General features: G+C 43.4%; 1 protein-coding gene across 2 annotated transcripts in view; it reads right to left on the reverse strand.

Moving 5' to 3' along the window:
- Positions 1-523: 523 nt before the first annotated feature.
- Positions 524-19,197, reverse strand: part of LOC309557334 (syntaxin-binding protein 4-like) — a 143,349-nt gene continuing 124,675 nt past the window's right edge. For both annotated transcript variants that reach the window (XM_082260008.1, XM_082260009.1), the window contains exons 15-22: positions 16,028-16,120; positions 15,699-15,764; positions 14,688-14,876; positions 13,335-13,445; positions 11,302-11,348; positions 8,663-8,769; positions 2,687-2,744; positions 524-650 (exon numbers count right to left, since the gene is read on the reverse strand). In XM_082260008.1, coding sequence (XP_082116134.1) covers positions 539-650; positions 2,687-2,744; positions 8,663-8,769; positions 11,302-11,348; positions 13,335-13,445; positions 14,688-14,876; positions 15,699-15,764; positions 16,028-16,120 — 783 coding nt within the window. In that variant the 3' untranslated portion in view covers positions 524-538. The remainder of the gene's footprint in view (positions 651-2,686; positions 2,745-8,662; positions 8,770-11,301; positions 11,349-13,334; positions 13,446-14,687; positions 14,877-15,698; positions 15,765-16,027; positions 16,121-19,197) is intronic.

Below are 19,197 nucleotides of genomic sequence, written 5' to 3' on the forward strand. Positions count from 1 at the left end.
CTCCATTCGTAAGTTCTCCATTCGTTGTCCATTTGTTGGTTGTCCATTCGTTAGTTGTCCATTCGTTAGTTGTCCATTCGTTAGTTCTCCATTCGTAAGTTCTCCATTCGTTGTCCATTTGTTGGTTGTCCATTCGTTAGTTGTCCATTCGTTAGTTGTCCATTTGTTGGTTGTCCATTCATTAGTTGTCCATTTGTTGGTTGTCCATTTGTTGGTTGTCCATTCGTTAGTTGTCCATTCGTTAGTTGTCCATTCGTTAGTTGTCCATTCGTAAGTTCTCCATTCGTAAATTCTCCATTCGTAAATTCTCCATTCGTAAGTTCTCCATTCGTAAATTCTCCATTCGTAAGTTCTCCATTCGTAAGCTGTCCATTCATTTGTTTTTTGTTCTTGATATGGACCCACAATAACTTTCTTTGGGAAATGCTGTTTTAAGATGGCTGATGTAACATACCTGCTCTCATTAATAGTACTCATACTCTCTTTAAGGTTCTCCTTGTAGTCCGTACCCACCAACAGACCAAGAGGCCCTATTGATCTATTTTGGCTTATCTTTTGAGCCTTTGGTTGAGTATAACACTTCCTCGCTGCAGCTAAGGCTGTGCGTCCGCGCGCTTCTTGGCGGGGAGTTCCAACTCACACTGGAGGCCCTGCAGTAAAAACAAATACAGGTTTCATTTAAAGGATTTTTTTAGTTTTTATATTTTTCATGAAATGATGCAGCGCCAGTGATAGAGTAGTACTTTGTATAAAGGTTTATTGTAGAACAGAGCCAGCTATCCGATTAGAACAATGTGACAATAAAAAAAACAAACATAGTAAAAAAACCGACTGGTGCCCTGGGATAATGCAGCAGCGGGACGTCAGCACTGGGATTCTGCCTCTGATTAGTTTAGTCCAAAACGGACATTCTCAAGGGGTGGGCACCAAAGTAAGACCAATGCAAGGGTCCACCATTCATACATCTCCCAAGAATAGAGCCCCCTCAAAAGCCAGGTCAATAGTCAGTAGGCTAGCCTGCAGTCCTCTCCAAAAGCCCCTGTCCTGGTTGGGTCTGTCACAGACTACAGTAAGGCCCCTTTCACATAGGGGAGTCCGTTGGCAGACTCCGTTTTTCTCAGTGGGGGATCGATCTACCGATCCCCCGCTGAACAGGCGTATGGCTGCTCTATCTCTGTGTGCGGAGACAGAGCTGTCAGGTCCCCACTGTTCTCTATGGGGGAATCGGATGAGAACGGACCGCCTGTCTGTTCTAATCTGATCCGATCCGCTGAACGGATGGAAAATAGGGTTTCCACCAGCCAGATTTGAAGGATCGGATCAGATGTCAGCGGACATGTCTCCGCTGACATCTGATGCCCCCATAGAGATGCATTGGGCATCCGTTCAGATCCACCTGAAAAACGGACAGGCGGATCTGAACGGTCCGCCTGTGTGAAAGGGGCCTTAGTCACAAAGGTCAACTGGACAGGCCTGGTGACACTGTTTGAAATTTCAATGAAGTACAAGAGGAGAGCACAGAAAGTTGAGAGCTTTTCTGGCAGGATCAACAGGTAGTTTGTTGCACTTAATAAATGGATATAACAAAACCCTCTCAATAATATATTAATGAGACCAAAAAAGTGCAAATAAGAGGAGTTCATAGTTCGTTTTTAAAGGAGAAGTCCATGTTTCATGCTACATCCATATTCAAGATATAACATGAAGCATTGTCACAATATGGGGGCCCCTGCTGGCTCCTTTCATTTATTTGAACTGCTGGCTCCACCTGCACAGCCTCATAATTCATTTACAGGAATCTGTGCATTAAAAAAAAAGTCCCTCTCAGTTCTCAATGGAGCACAAGTGTGGTGACATCACCGCCCCTGTAGTCCTTTGATACTTCCTCCAGCTTCATAGCTGAATAGCTGGTACCTCTGTACAGGGCTGCCATTGGAGGAAAAGTCTGCAGGAGCCACAACATTGCACCTATGATCTAATGTTCATGGTTGCAATACTTTGCAGGCTATAACACAATAAAAAATAATAAATGCATAATTTTTAATTAATTAATATTGGTGCATTTATTATTATTTAAAAAAAAAGAAGGACTAAAATACACTTAAAGTGTTACTAAACCCACAACAGTAAAATCAGTCTGTATATGCAGTAAAGCATGCTTGTTATACTCACTGTGGAATCTAAGGGGTTAATCCTCTGCATTGTGCATAAAGGCTGTTTGATCCTGTCTTCTCTGATCCTCCCCTTCTTCCATCTCTTAAAAAGACAGAGCCTTTGGAGTCAGGCTGCACATGCTCAGTTTGGTGTGTATTGCTAAAGAGTTTTTTTTTTGGGGGGGAGAGTGAATGTGACCAGCACAGGGCCAATCAGCACTGTCCAGACAGAGGGTCAGGGATCCTGCAGCCTTATAAGACACTCAGAGTAGACTGAAAACTCCTCCTAAAAGCTTTAACAAGACACTGATAAAAGTCACAAGGCTGCTATATACTGCTGATGAGAAAAGGTATTTAGCAGTTTATATTTACTAAAATAATTGCATTTCCATGTTCTGTGTCCTGTGGGAGACCAGATAGAGTGAATGCAGGCTCCTGGGTTTAGTAACACTTTAAATATACAGTATATACTTTATATCTATGTTAAACTGAGCATTACACACTGTCTGTGCCTTTTCCATACCATAACTCACCCAGATTGATGTGATCGCCGTCTGTTTTTTTCGGGGTCTGCACATGAAAGTGGGCAGGCTGCAACAATATCATCATCCTTTTATTATTATTATTATTATTATTATTATTACAAAAAACAAACCCTCATCTAAAATTGTTGCATTATCTGTTGCAAATTCTGTCTGCTGCTATTTATAGTAATCACTACTATATGGACTTATTGTTTGTATACTGTATGTTAGTCTGAACCAGGAACGATCCCATGATGTAATAAGAGCTTTGTCTGATCTGCTCTGTGCACACTTTGCTGTCACTTATCATGATGTAATGAGGGGGGGGCGGGGATCAGTGGCATATCGTTGGTTGCGCGCACAAGGCAAGAGAACAGTTGCGCCACCTAGCCTTTGGAATTAGCACTCCCAGCAGCGCACTGCCACACACTCATCAGAAGTGCGCTGCTCACTCTTCTCAGCTCCACCCATTCTCACACCTCCCAACTTTTTGAGATGGGAATGAGGGACACCTATTAGCAAAGGTATGTAGGCATAGAACACACCCCCTACCAAGTCCTCTTAAAGAAGAATTATCCGGAAAAAAAAAATTTGTTAAATATTGTTTTTTTTTTTTTCGAAATTGTTTTTTTTTTTTTGTTTATAGCGCAACAAGAAAAAAAAAATTGCAGAGGTGATCAAATACCACCAAAAAATAGCTCTATTTATGGGAATATAGGACATCAATTCAATTTGGGTACAGCGTCGCACGACCACACAATTGTCACCTAAAGTAACGCAGTGCCGTACTGGAAAAAATAGCCCGGTCATAAAGGGGTAAAACCTTCCGGGGCTGAAGTGGTTAAACCCACAAGTGCTTTTTTTTAACCACTACTATTACTTTATTTTGGCTTTTGAGATTTCAAATGCAAAAATTTTGAAATTAGATGAAAGGTTTAGCACTGGGAAACACCTTTTGAATAATAAAAAGTGCATTTTATATACAACTATATAGATCAGACCAAAATGAGGGACAAATGAGGAGGAAAGAGGGACTGAGGGACTTTATTCCAAATCAGGGACAGTTGTGAACTTTGCATTCTTCTAGTGATGTAGTAGTGTAGTAGTGATAATCTGTGTGCATGTTTATTGATATAAAATATCCTACATAAATTATCCAACAATTCTGGCCTAGAACCGCCCAGCCAGACCAACCCATGCAGGGCCATCTTACCAAATGGGCATGCTGGGAAGTTGCCCGGGGGCCCACTTGCCCGGGGGCCCACTTGCACTGGGAGGCCCCACCTGCCCAGTGACTCAGCCCCTGCCCTAGCCAAGTATTAGTCCCAATTCCCGTAAGCAATCACACCGCCCGGTCCTGTGCTGCTGTCAGGTCACTTGGGCCATGGAGGGGGAGCCCACATCTGTAGGAATGCCTGTCCGCCTCCACGGGAACAGGCGCACACAGGACAGTCGAGTCTGACTCCCGTCCGTGTGTGTGTTCACCAGACCCAGCCGCCGAACTTGGAAGCTGTCATTAGCCTGGCACTGCTGTATCAATAAATATCGCCTTATCGATAATTTGCATTTTTATTCTCGTGGGTGATTGTATAGGCAGGGCCCCAGTGCACTGCATTGCCCGGGGCCCTTTACTGCTCTTAAGATGGCACTGAAACCATGTAGCCTAAGAGGGAGAGAAAGGAAGGAACACACTGCTGACAGGACAAGAACAGGAGCACACACAGTCCAATCTCCCATCTCTTCTTAACTCAAATCCTTGCTAATTTTGCATCCCTAAGAATATTTGCGCCCAGGACAACTTTCCCTGTGGTCCCACCCACGCTATGCCACTGATGAGGACAGACAACATTTTTCAGGATAAAAGTTGGCCATGCACTAGTAGACTTTCCAACATGTTCATACGAATAATTTGTACGATAATTCTTAGTAAATTCAACTACACCCACCTATTTCAACCAGGGTGCCTTAGGCTCCTTTCACATGGTCTGCCTACACCGGCGGACTCCGTGCTGCTCAGCAGGGATCGATCCACCGATCCCCGCTGAGCAGGCGGATGACAGCTCTGTCTCCGCTCTGTGTGTGGAGAGGGAGCTGTCAGATCCCCGCTGTCCTCTATGGGGGAATCGGATGAGAACGGACTGCCTGTCCGTTCTTATTCAATCCCATCTGATCCGAGCTGCTGGAAGGATCAGAATCGGATAGCAGCGGGTGTCAGCTGACATCCGCTGCCCCATAGGGATGCATGGAGGATTCAATCAGGTCCGCCTAAAAAACTGACAGGCGGATCTGATCGGATCGTTCGTGTGAAAGGACCCTTAAGGTTTCTTTAGGGGTGCCTTGGGAAAATGCCTAAAAATTGCCCAAAAATTGTATACAAGCAGGAATGTGGATGAAACCTGCTTTTTAGTTACACAAAGCCATAGGTTTTCATTGTACACCCTTACAACCTTCTAGCTGCCAACCTCCTAATGACCAATGACATCATCAGTTGATAAGGAGGATGTCAGTGGCCTATATATCATCCTTGTTTGACCCTCCCCTGCCTCTCTCCAACAGCTTTGGAGTCACATTAGCTGAGTGATGGAGAAAAACTCAGGAAGAAGAGAAACATTGGAATACTAGTCAGTACCAGTTTGCACCTCTAATGTTAGGTGTCCTACATGTGGATGTTGCTGCATTATGTAAAACTATTAGAATGGTGGTTACATTTTAGGAAAGGGTGCCTCAAGAGTGTCCATCATTTTAAAGGGTGCCTTAACTAAAAAAAAGGTTGAGAAACACTGAACTAGACAAATGTGGTTGGAAAGTACTCTTTTGCTTTTAAAAATTTGATTTTGGAACAAATGGATTTTACTAAAGTAAAAACCGCATACACAAATTTCCATCCCTCACCTTCGAGTTTTCTCATTTATTGCAGTCTAAAACTAACGTAGTTTTGATCTCAGCTAATGGTCAGAAAATCAAAAGAATTTTCTTAAATCAAAAAATGATGTACAAAATTCTACAGCCATAGGCATGCGCACAGGGTGTGCCGGGTGTGCCTGGGCACACCCTAATCACCCCATGTGCATTAGTATTATCCAGGGGCGACACCAGGTGGGTGGTTGGGGGTGCCAGTGTCAGTGTAAATGCCCCATTATATTAAAGGCTAGGTTCAACTTTAGAAACACGTTACACCCGTATTTAGGGAGTAACGTAATATGCTCCTAATCAACTGCCTCCCACCACCAAAACCTTCTCCCTGTGACAGCAGGTGGCGTTCATATGTGTTTGAGCTTTGGGGTGCACACCCTAATGCAATAGGCTGTGCACACCTATGTCTACAGCTTAAAGCGGTAGTATACAGATTTTTGTGACTTTTACCTACAGGTAAGTCTATAATAAGGCTTACCTGTAGGTACAATTAATATCTCCTAAACCTGCACGGTTTAGGAGATATTCGCCCTGTATGCAGCCACTGACGTCTGCGGCGCATGCGCTCTGAAGGTCCGGCGGACCATCAGAGCTGCTTGCCGGATCTTGCCGGAAAGTGACTCCCATGTGCATGCACTGGAGTGAGGTCATCGTGGCTCCGGCCACTCACAGGGCCCGGAGCCGCCGAACCCGGAAGAGACGCCGAGGGAGCATGTCAACTCCCACAGCGGTGTCCGGGGGTCCGTGTCGGGGCTTCGTTTTAAGGTAAGTATTTCATACTAGCTCATTATGTCTTTGTCTTGCAGGTTTTTTTTTTTTTTCAGTATACAACCGCTTTAATTCGATCTAAAAATGATGTACCGCACCGTAATATTCAAGTCCAGATACAAGCTGATTTATTAGACAGATTGTTTACAACGCATTTCAGGGGTTGTGGCTTTGCCCGCATCCACAGGGCTAAAAAAAGACAAGGAGTGTAGAATTGCACATCATCTGTCAGCACTTGTTCTAGCAGCCTTTTTTAAGCCTCGATGAATGGGGTGGAGCTACAGCCTCAAAATGCGTCGGCTTTGTTAACAATCTTCCATTGGAATAAACATGTTTCTGGACTTGAATATCATGATGTGAAGCTTCGTCTCTTGATTTACTCATCCTTATCACAATCCAAGGTGATTGTAGAAATACTTTGATGTGCAGAGGTTGATAGCTCAATGTTCAAAATAATTTAAACCTAGGGAAAAAAAATGTAATACAGTATATTGAAGCTTACCAGTCTCTAGATGTAGGGGGTTGGATTTCATTTTTTTAGGCTTTTTTCCTTTTATTTTTACCTGGTGATCCTGCCAGTAACACACTTTCTATCCCAGGGTGACAATGCTCACTCACTGTACTGTATCTATGGAGGGAGCCATGGTTTTAATTATAGGCTGCTCTAATGGTTTAGACCAGTGGTCTCCAAACTGCGGCCCGGGGACCAGATGCAGCCCTTAGCTTGCATTTATCCGGCCCTTGGAGCTCTAATTCATCCACTGATACCAACAATGGGGCATAGTTTCCCACACTGACACCAATGAAGAGGGCTCAATTCCTCCCAATGGCACCAGCGATGGGGCACAATTTCTCCCACTGACACCAACAATTGGGTCAAATGACATCAATAATGAGGTGCAATTCTTCCAAATGACACCAATGATGGGGCCCTATGAGATCAATGATGGGGTGCTATTCCTCCCGAAGAGACCAACAATGGGACCCAATGACATCAATGATGGGGTGCAATTTCTCCCAATGACACCAATGGTGGTGACCAATGACATCAATGATGAGGTGCAATTCCTCCTAATGACACCAACGATGGGGCCCAATGACATCAATGATGGGGTGCAATTCCTCCCAATGACATCAATGATGGGGCCCAATGACATCAATGATGGGATGCAATTCCTCCCAATGACACCAACGATGGGGCCCAAATGCAACCATGATGGGGTGCAATTCCTCACAATGACACCATTGATGGGGCCCAATGACGTCAATGATGGGGTGCAATTCCTCCCAATCACCTCATCGTTGGGGCCCAATAACATCAAGGGTGGGACACACTTCCTCCCACTGACAATATTGATTGGGTACAATTACTTCCATTTAAACAAACTATGGAGAATTATAATTTTCCCACTGACGTCGGGACCTTTTCTAATCCCAATGGCCACAGTCTGGCCCCCTAAAATCTTCAGGACCGTAAACTGGCCCTTTGTAAACTACAGATTTACCGACCATAGAGATGAATAGAGGAGGATGTCTTTGTAGTCTAAATCAGGGGCCTCCAAACTTTCTAAACAGACAATAGCCTGGAAATGCTTTCAGTGCAGCTCATAGGAACTGACATAAACACAAGATTTCTGGCAGGATCAACAGGTATTTTCTGACCTTAGGCTGCAAAAAAGAAAACGAATGCAGTCACCACATCTAAAGACTGGTAAGCTGCACTATGTTAAATGTTTGTTCTTGGGTTTAGATGCACTTTAAGTCGAAACAAGTTAAAGCCGAGTTCCATCCAAAAGTGGAAGCTCAGCTTATCTGCTCAGCTTATCTTATGCCCCCCCCTCCCTCCAGTGCTACATTTGGCACCTTTCAGGGGGGAGGGGGGAACGAGTACCTGTTTTTGCCCGCTGCGGCAAGGTCCCTCACAAATTCCCCTTCCACCCCTCCTTCTTCCTCTGCCACTGGGCCAGTTAAAAAGGGCAGCGCGCTTCGCGCATGTGCCGTAGGGAACCGGCTGTGAAGCCGAAAGGCTTCACTGGTGGTTTCCCTTACCACGAATGGTGGCAAGAGCACCCAAGAGCCGATGGAAACATTGGATGGGTTGCCGACATTGCTGGAGTCCAGAACAGGTGAGTTTCCTAATATTAAATGTCAGCAGCTACAGTATTTGTAGCTGCTAACCTATAATGTTTTCATGGGGGGGCAGAACTCCGCTTTAAAGAAAATAATTTTTCAGTTAGTCTATTGCTATCAGTATCAAAGTGGAGTATATACAGGATAAAGATAGCGTACACATGGATATCTTACCATTACAGGATTCTAGGATATCGCTGACTTCTGTAACCAGCAGTTGTGCAGAGGGTAAGCAGGCATTCAATGCATTGCCTTCATAGCTGGTCTCCACTTCTTCACATCTACAAGAAAGAGGAACATTGGGAACATTAAGGGGGCGCATAAGTACTACAATCTGACTGTACAAGCCCCTTTTTAATTTACCAAAACTATGAAACATGAGGACAAATCGAAACAAGCCATTCAGTTCATACAAGCCCCAACATTACATAGCTGCTGATAGATTTAAAGGAAATAGTACAACCAAATTGTATAGTATTTGATCGTCTCAAGACTCTGCTACAATATAAATATGAACAATATGAAGTGCAGCGCTCAATTGACAATAAAAATAGCTAAAATGAATAAAGTCCCAATGTGACAAAGATGGTGAACACGCACATATACAAGGTGATCCGCGCAGTGAATCCTCCACCCGGTTACTCTATCTTCTGACCTCAGCATAAGCCCCTGTTTTACAAGTCGGGCTAACACAGTAGGAGATATATGTAGATGTTCCAAAGGGCTTGAAGAGAGACACTGCAGATCTACCTCTCAAATGCTCCACTAAACTCCGGGCATGAATAGCGTTCACTTCCCAAAATTATCCGCACAGCAGAGCATGGAAAGAAATCCGGACATAGTGTTTTATCCTAATAAACTCTGTTTATTGCACATATAAGAATTAAAATGACCTGGGAAGGCACTGTGAGACAGTGCACCAATTGCGCTTGTATGTAACAAAGGCTACTTCCTGGTATCGATGGATGGCGGGTGACGTCACCAGCCCCTCCGTACGCGTTACGTCCCAGAGCGGGACTTCGTCAGCATTCACCTGCCATCCATCGTTTGAGAGGTGGATCTGCAGTGTCTCTCTTCAAGCCCTTTGGAACATCTACATATATCTCCTGCTGTGTTAGCCGACTGTAAATCAGGGGCTTATGCTAAAGTCAGAAGATAGAGTAACCGGGTGGAGGATTCACTAAGCGGATCACCTTGTATATGTGCATGTTCACCATCTTTGTTACATTGGGACTTTATTCATTTTAGCTATTTTTATTGTCAATTGAGCGCTGCACTTTATATTGTTTATGTTTATTTGTGGGAATTTTGATTTATTGACCCTTGGTGTTCAGCAGCTTGGATTAATTAGGGGTTGGGTGCGCTGATTTATTTGTTTTTTATACAATATAAATATCTCTATATAACAGCACAAACAACATGGAAGGGTATTACAAAGTTTTTAGAGGAAGCCAAGGTTAATAAACAAGTACAACTTACATTATATTACCCAAAAGTATTGGGACCCCTGCCTTTACACGCACATGAACTTTAGTGGCATCCCAGTCTTAGTCCGTAGGGTTCAATATTGAGTTGGCCCACCCTTTGTAACTTTAACAGCTTCAACTCTTCTGGGAAGGCTGTCCACAAGGTTTAGGAGTGTGTCTATTGGAATGTTCAACCATTCTTTCAGAAGCGCATTTGTGCGGTCAGACACTGATGTTGGAAAGAAGGCCTGGCACACAGTCTGTGCTCTAAATCATCCCAAAGGTGTTCTGTCGGTTAGGACTCTGTGCAGGCCAGTTAAGTTCCTCCACCCCAAACTCGCTCATCCATGTCTTTTTTGGACCTTGCTTTGTGCTCTGGTGCGCAGTCATCTTGGAACATGAATGGGTCATCCCCAAGCAGTTCCCACAAAGTTGGGAGCATGAAATTGTCAAAATGTCTTGGTATGGTGACGTCCTAAGAGTTCCCTTCACTGGAACTAAGGGGCCAAGCCCAACCCCTGAAAAACAACCCCACACTATAATCCCCCCCTCCACCAAATGATTTGGACCAGTGCACAAAGAAAGGTCCATAAAGACTTGGATGAGTGAGTTTGGGGGTGGAGGAACTTGACTGGTCTGTACAGATAGAACACCTTTGGGATGAATTAGAGCGGAGACTGAGAGCCAGGCCTTCTCTCCAGCATCAGTGCCTGACCTCACAAATGCGCTTCTGGAAGAATGGTCAAACATTCCCATAGACACACTCCTTAACCATGTGGTCAGCCTTCCCAGAAGAGCTGAAGCTCTTATAGCTTGGCTAGGGTGGGCCAACTAAATATTGAACCCTACGGACTAAGACTGGGATGCCATTAAAGTTCATGTGCGTGTAAAGGCAGGCGTCCCAATACTTTATAATATAATGTATGTAGGAGGATTTGTTTCTTCTCTGTGTATCACTTGAGGTTATTCACTTCACTGGGTATATGTAGGGGTAGGTATTTACCTATGCTAGAACCCACAGCAGTTCTGCCAGGTACTGCATCCATGTACTATCCAAATAAATATGGTACAAGCACAGTGAAACACTTTTCCCTTTTCTTTATCGAAAAGGGAACAATCAGTGGTCGATTGCACAGATAGTTCCCAAAGCTAGGAAATGCGTGTAATAACCTCTTTTCATGTGTCAACCTTAAAAAAATTCCTCACAGCCCAGTTTTTGCATTTCATGCTTCAATCAAGCCAGGATCCCCTCATGCATCGTCACTGTTAAGCCATAAAAGATTGGAAAACATATTTTTGGAGACAGACGTGCAAAATGATAATAATAAAGGGAAACACAAACCATACCTTTTCTCATCGTTTAGTTGGACTGAAGATAAAAGCGTCTGAATTTTCTTCAAAAAGAAAAAAAAGATTGTGTAAACTTACAAAAATCGACATGAAAAGAAAAACTCATAATTAAACATCTCCAATAGTTTAACATCTTGTCTTGGGAACAAGAGGATCCCTATTAGAGTGCACACTGCATGTTGAGATCAGGGAGTACAGAACTTGGCATTGACCAATGGAAGAAAGTAAAGTGACAAAAAGGATCATAGGCGATAGGAGTTGTATTGTAGGAGAGGTGCATAGAGAAAATGTAGGGGATGAAGATGTAGAATATTTAAAGCGGACCTTTACTCTCCCTAACCCCACTTTATTTTTAACCCCCACTTACCTGGTTGCAGGTCCTGCACATTTAAGATACTCACCCGCCCAGCAGATCCAGCATAGTTTTGCTGAGATCTGTTTCTTCCCTGCACCCCCCTTGATCCCGTGCCGCCATCTTCTTCTGTGACATCATTGGTAAGCTACCGGCTCTACCTGGTTAAGCTGACCGCTTCATTGATGATGGGACACCTGGCCCTGCCCTCTACTCTTTTTCTAATGAAGGACTATGTCTACTGGGATATGAGATCTACATATCCCAGGAGGCGTTGCGAGCAAATTGCCTGTTATTCGCCTATACGAATGACATGCACGAAGGGGCAGGCCATAAATAAATAAATAAACAAAGGGGGGGAAAAAGTGCCCGATTTCTGCAGCAGAGGAGGGGAGGATGGGAGGCAACATGCCCTAGAGGGTGAAGTTCCGAAGGTGAAAGGTAAAGAAATAAGGACTGGTAGTGAAGTTAGATATGTACCATGACATATATACAGTGCATGATTGGGGAAGATACATTGAGGCAGAACATTTGGGAGAGATGTGGTGTGGTGGACTGTTTAGGAGGGAAAGTTGGAGAGACCACCTGTTAGAAAACAAAGGTGTGGAGATGTACATTGTTTTGTTTTTTTCCCAACCAGTCTACATCACCACACCATCTCAGTGATGTAGACCAGTTGGAGAAGGCAGAGGTGCAGCGAGTTGGACCAGATGGGAGAAGACAGAGGTGCAGTGATATAGACTGGATGGGACATTAATCTGGAATGATTGGGAAGGAATGGTATGCAAAAATGGTAGAAAGTAGACTGAACATGTATCTAAATAAAGATAGTCGCTAGAAGATGTACATGGACAATAAATGTAACATATAACAATTGTCAATAACATGGTCAAAAGGTGCAACATCGAGTGACAGATGTTTGGTGGAAGTTGAAGGTGTGGAGATGAATACTGATTGGGAAAAGAAAACCAGTCTACATCACTGCACCATCTTAGTAATGTAAACCAGTTGGGAGAAAACAGAAGACAGAGGTGCAGTGGGTTGAACCAGTTGGAGAAGACTGAGGCGACGTGAGTTGGACCAGACAGGAGAAGACATAAGTGCAGTGATGTAGACTGGATGAGACATTGATCTGGAATGGTTGGAAAGGTGTGGTATGCAAAAATTGTAGAAAGTAGACTGAACATATATCCATATAAAGATAGACACTGGAAGATGTACATGAACAATAGATGCAACATATAACAATGGTCAATAACATAGTCAAAAGGTGCAACATCGAGTGACAGATGTTTGGTGGAAGTTGAAGGTGTGGAGATGTAGACTGATTAAGAAAAGAAAACCAGTCTTTACACTGCACCTTCTCAGTGATCTCAATTAGTTGGCAGAAAACAGAACACAGAGGTGCAGTGGGTTGGACCGGTTGGTGAAGACAGAGGTGCAATGAGCTGGACCAATTGGGAGAAGACAGAAGTGCAGCGATGTAGATTATTTGGGACATTAACCTTAAAATGGTTGGGAAGGTGCAGTGATGAAAAAATGGTAGCAAGTTGACTGAGCATGTATCCATATAAAAACCGACACTGGAAAATGAACAAATGGCAAATAGAAGGGTGCAACATCGAGTGAAAGATGTTCGTTGGAAGTTGAAGTGAGTCCTGACAGTTAACTAACTTACCTGTACAAAGCTGAGTAGTTTCTTATTGGACACTTCCAGGTGTTTGCGAGTGACTTCAGATTTACGCAACTGGCAGTCTGACAATGATAACCGTCTGTTTAAATCCAAACCCTATTAAGAGGATACCATTTTATAAATATCTGTAATAAATGACTTGACTCAATAAAAAACTTTTGTTTTTTCACATATTACAAGTCTTTTTAGTTTACTTTTATTCATCCCTTTCTACCTTCATGGTTATTTTATGTCTGTTGGTATTGGATACAATAGTGATTTCTCTATACAATAACATCTTCAGTAGAGAATACAATAAGGCTGAAACAAATTTTTATCCAAAGGCATTGTAAAATAGTTGAAAAAAAAATGCCAATATGTTGTAAGATAGCGTGGAAGAGCCAATAGATTTAGATGAAGATAAAAAGAGGCAGCCAGCTATGCAGGTGATAACACAAACCCAACATTACATAAATATAATAAAAAGCAGCGCCAAAAAGTAATAAAAAGTCTCAAACATGCAACAATGGTACAGTCCAAAGATGTAATTGGAGGTAGGCAAAAAAGGTCACGCCTCTGATGATGTCATTTTTTTGACGACACGCGTAAGGCGGAAGTGGTGATTGGACGCCCGAAGCACGCTCCTTGCCGCGGCTTTTTGATTCTGACATGCTGTTCATTACCATTGATATTGTAAGTGCAACTTTATTGATCATTAAATTTTAAGTCCTGTACCATCTGCACTATGGATATGTTCATTTATTCTGAGGTAAATCATTATTGAGTAAGCGGAGGATGTATGGTGCCCCAATTGAAGCTTGAAGGAGTCCTGGATCACTGTGAACGTTCTTAGGAGCCTATCCTGTGGTCTGGCGATCTACTGCTGGCTGTGCCTGATTTGATTTATCTGCTTGTGGGTTTATCCCATCTGGTAAGAGTCCCTTCTGGCTATCACATCCGGGTGCTCATCCTATTCTCAATTTGACACTGGTGATTAGTATCATTCCTCACATATTTGCCTACCTCCATTTACATCTTTGGACTGTACCATTGTTGCATGTTTTGGACTTTTTAGTACATTTTGGCGCTGCTTTTTATTATATTAATAGATTTAGATTATCCAAGGGAAGTCAACTTTTTTATCTGCTCAGATTGATAGACCATTTTTAAGGATTTTAAAATCACCTACCAGTTGCCAGTAATTCATTAAAATGTGTTTTTTTTTACCATGGTTTGTACCTAAGCCTGACCAAAATTTGTATACTTTTGCACTCCTAGTATTTTAACTTTAAAGAAATCCTTGTGTATGCCTAATGATTAATGACGTTGGTATGTGAAGATACATCATTATTCTCTTACCTCGTTGACTTCCAGATTCATCATCTTCTTTCCTGACAACTGTTTCTTAAGCTCTGTAATTTCAGTCTCCAGTAGATGGATGACCTCCTCATAGTCATGTTCAGCACTGTGCGCCTGTTGCTGAGCCACGTCGGCCACATCTAGTTTGTTGTGAAGACAGCGGTTCTCGGAGAGGAGTCCCAGGACTTTCTATAACATGTCCAGGATGGTACATTAGGATTTCAAACCTGTTTTCTGAGGCTTTCTCATTACAGCCTCATTCTCCCTCCTTGATGAGGGAGAAAGAGTTAAAGCGGAGTTCCACCCTGGGAAAGTTTTTTTTAATAAAAATACCCCCGGGACAGTCAGGGCTAGTGCAATCCACAATGGATAGCCTCTGATCTGTCCCGGGTTGCACTTACCTTTTAGGAGAAATACTTACCTTGAAAAAGTATTGTCCAGCGCTGCCATCTCAGGTGTGGGCAGCTTGAAGCCAGCGTGATCCTCTTCTGCGTCCTCTTCCGTCTTCTTCGGTCCCACGATGAACTGCACCGGCCCCGCCGTCACTTCCGGTGCACGCGCGCCATCCCTCCACAGCTTCTGGACATGCCCAGAAGCTGTTTAGAAGGGAATGACGCACGCGCACCGGAAGTGACGGCGAGGCCGGTGCAGGCGCAATGATTCCTGGGAGCGATGACAATCAGCTCCCAGGAATCATTACAAAGCCAGGAAGTGACGAATCGCCGTGGCCGCCGAGGGGAGGAAGAAGGAAGTAAGGTAAGTATATTTTCTTCTAAACCAGGTAAGTAAAAAAAAAAAAAAAAATTGCGATTATCCATTTGTTTTTCAGGTGACCCGGAGCGAGAAGATGGAGGTAAATATAAATTTAGGGTGGAACTCCACTTTACTTTGGGTAAATCTCCCCAACTAGCACAAAGACAGCAATGAAAACCTCAGCTTATGCTCTGTCTATAACTAAATAGTGCATTTTGGCTTGAATTAGGCTTTAAGGATTGGGAAGTTTGTGCTCACCTGGTTCAACCTTTGGAGTTCCTCTTCTGTCACTTTCTTACTGGTTTCCACTTCTACCAGCAGCGCCTGAAAATTCAACCAAACTTAAATGATACAAAACTAAAGACAATTCCACCCACCAAAAAGCTGTCTATATCATTGGCAAGCCTTGGGATAGGAAGTGAGGTCAAATTTCCCCAACTTGGACACAGTTAAAAAAAAAATCCTTTCTTCAGCCTAACTAAAACTTGGCTAGAATAGGATAGTTTATCCCTACCTACTTCTTTATGGGCATTAACTTCAGAATTACAGGTGCTCTGTAACAATAACCCTCCTAAACAAACATTCACCTTCAGACGGCGGACCTCTCGCCTCAATTCTGACACCTCATCCTGCAGCTGTTCCAGTTCTAAGCTGTCGGAGAACCTTGGTACGTCTTCCTCCTGCAAATTTTTGGATAGGAATGTCAAAATTAGATATATCCATGGATACATACTTTGAACAGTAACACAACTTTAATATTTCTCTACGGAATGTTCAGGACACTACATGTGATGGGGCCCCATAGCAAAGCCACTAAGGAGCTCCCATGCTCTCCAATCTCCATCTCCATTATTACAATGATATAAAATATCAATTGCTTTCATAGCATTTGTGAAGTGGTTCCAGAACTAAATATACAGTTGTTTTATTGAAATGCCCAAATAACTATGTAGCCAAACATTGCTGGGCCCCAGAGCAGTTGCATGGTTTGCTATCATTAGAGTAGCACTCTCAGGAATGCTCCCTTTCTGCAAATTACCCCATCTATTGGTATTGGCTGAACAAAGCAACTTTGTACTGAGTTTCTAATAATAGGGCAGCAGTGGACATTTCTAGCGCTCCCTCCACCTATAAATTTGTCATTGGGTGTCCCAGGAATTCCCTGTGCAGCTATTGATTTTCTTAAATTCATTAGTTACACAGGGTTTACCACACTCTCCTACTAATGGCACCACATGATTGTATTTGTGTGAATTTTCTCATTTATTTAGTAGATGGTATAAGACAGGGAGTAGAAGTTGGTCGCATTCAACTGGACTGGTTCTGTATTGTTGAAGACATTTTGCTGTTTATCCAAACACCTTCTTCAGTTCTAATAAATGTCATGAACACATCCTGCCTTTATAGCCACACTGGTATTCTTAAAGAGTAACTGAAGTTGTGCCCCAAAAAAGGCAGGCAGAGGACAAACCTCTAGTCACCAATATTTCCTATGGTCTTCTTGTGGCTGATTATTTTCCCATTACTGACTCACCATGCCTTGTTCTTCACTTTGTCCCTGTGTAGAGGCAAAAATACTGCTACAAGCTGTATTTTGCCTCCATATGTCAAATAAGGAGGACAGTGAGCAGCACAGTAATGGTATCACCAAACCTCACTCCAAATCTGGAGAGACTAGCAGTCAGAGGCAACAATGCCTTAGATCAGGGGTGTCAAATGCAATTTAATCGCGCGGGCCGCATCAGCATTATGATTGCCCTCAAAAGGGCCGGTTGTATCTGTAAGACTAGATTTCCAGAGCATCTCCTACCCTTACATAAGATGTTAAGAGCCTCACCACCATCAGAAGTTGAGTCCCTCACCCTTCCTTACATCACAGTGAACCCCCCCTTATCTTGTGCAGCTGCTGGGAAGAAGTTGTAGTCAGTGCTGGAAAGCAAAAATTTAAGGGTCTGGAGGAGGACCAGAGCAGGGCTGGAGCTCTCTTGCAGCTGCAGGAGAGTGCGAGGGCCACATGAAATGGCCTGAAGGGCCGGATTCGGCCCACGGGCCTTGTGTTTGACACATGTACCTCAGATGATCTCATACTGCAGATATACAGTAATGAGGCACTAAGCACAGGAAGCATACTGCTACGTTTCAGGAGGAATTCAAGACAAGGTAGATTTGTCAGGGTACTACTTAGCCACAATTAATATTTCTAGATGTTCCCTGTAACATAGCACAAAATTTCTTTCAGTTCTGGGCCAGTTTAATCTAATCACCCTGCAACGTGTCAAGAACTGATTTGGAATGGCATATCTACTTGCATCATCCAATCTCTTGGTGCCATGGCATCAGGGTCTGATGTTATTCCTCGATGCGCAATCCCTATGGCTGAACATGTGAATTGTTCATAAAGAACACCTTAAAAATGCTTTGAAAATTTGTAACTACTTAGCTAAAACAGCCGCACAGTAGTAACAAAAGTAACTTGGGTAAACTCAAAACATCTTCGTCATTACAGGACAAGTACGGTTGAAGATGACTCAATACTACTTTCTACACCAAGTTATGACCCTTGTGCCTGGTGATCATAGCTGACAGTCACATACTCCAGACTGTTTTTACTAAGACTCCAGCAATGGACCAGGTATTTGAGAGAACACCAAAAAATGTAAGTGCATGAGAACATAACACTGACAAGGTGATCCAGAAATGACATGTGGGTACGATATGATAGGACCTCAAAGCGCTGACTAGCAGTGATATCAAAATCCCAGAAACACAGAGGACAGTGTATCCATTGTATCCATGTAAACAGTTGAAGTTTATTCCGCACGTGGTTAAAAACAAATGAGATGAACAGTGGTTACCAGTTGATGACCCCATACCACAGGCATGTAAGATATGCTGGGGAACCGGGTTATCGATGAGGACCGTTGAATCCATGTTGGAACATTCTCGCCAGCTGCGGCAAGAAGGTGGGTTGATCCATGTCACCGGAGGAAGTAGCCAGAACCAGGAAGTCACCAGAAGTAGCCAGAACCAGGAAGTCACCAGAAGTAGCCAGAACCAGGAAGTCACCAGAAGTAGCCAGAACCAGGAAGTCACCAGAAGTAGCCAGAACCAGGAAGTCTGTGGTGGTGGACATTCAAACTGGGACACACCAGAGAATCATGCCGGTTTCTCGCCACTATCCCAGTGGTCACTCTGAAGCATCCCTTCTAAATGACTATTGATATTTGTATCACTCATAACGGTGGACTTTAAATCAAGGTGGAGTCATTCTAGTGCCTAACAACACTGTTGTTTACCGAAAAAAGGTACGTTTACCCACCTTATGCTGGCTACTACAACATTGCTGCCTTCTAAGTTGTGGTGCAGCGCACTGTAACTTTCAAGTAAATCTGTCATTGCAGAATTACAGGGGCTACCATCGTGGACCTTCTTCTGAAATTGTTAGTTGCCCTACTGTTTTCCCAATGCAGTGGCTTTGTTACTTTCTCAACCACTGAACAAGAGCATGGAAGCAGTAGGGGGTTCAGTCAGTAGCCCATATCTGCATACCTATTTCAGGCCAATGGCTTAAGGCAGCCATTCTCATCCAGGGTTCTATGGAACCCTTGGGTTCCTCCAGAAGTTAAAGGGATTCTTTGAGCTGGGGCTAACTGACTTCTCACCTGATGTTGCCTGCATAATCCTGCGTCCAATGCCACTTGGCAGAGCCAGCAGCATGACACCCATCATCGTTTTACCTGTCTAAGAGTGGCATTCT

The sequence above is a fragment of the Pelophylax lessonae genome (assembly GCF_965119305.1).
Source record: "Pelophylax lessonae genome assembly, chromosome: 6".
Classification (NCBI taxonomy): Eukaryota; Metazoa; Chordata; class Amphibia; order Anura; family Ranidae; genus Pelophylax; species Pelophylax lessonae.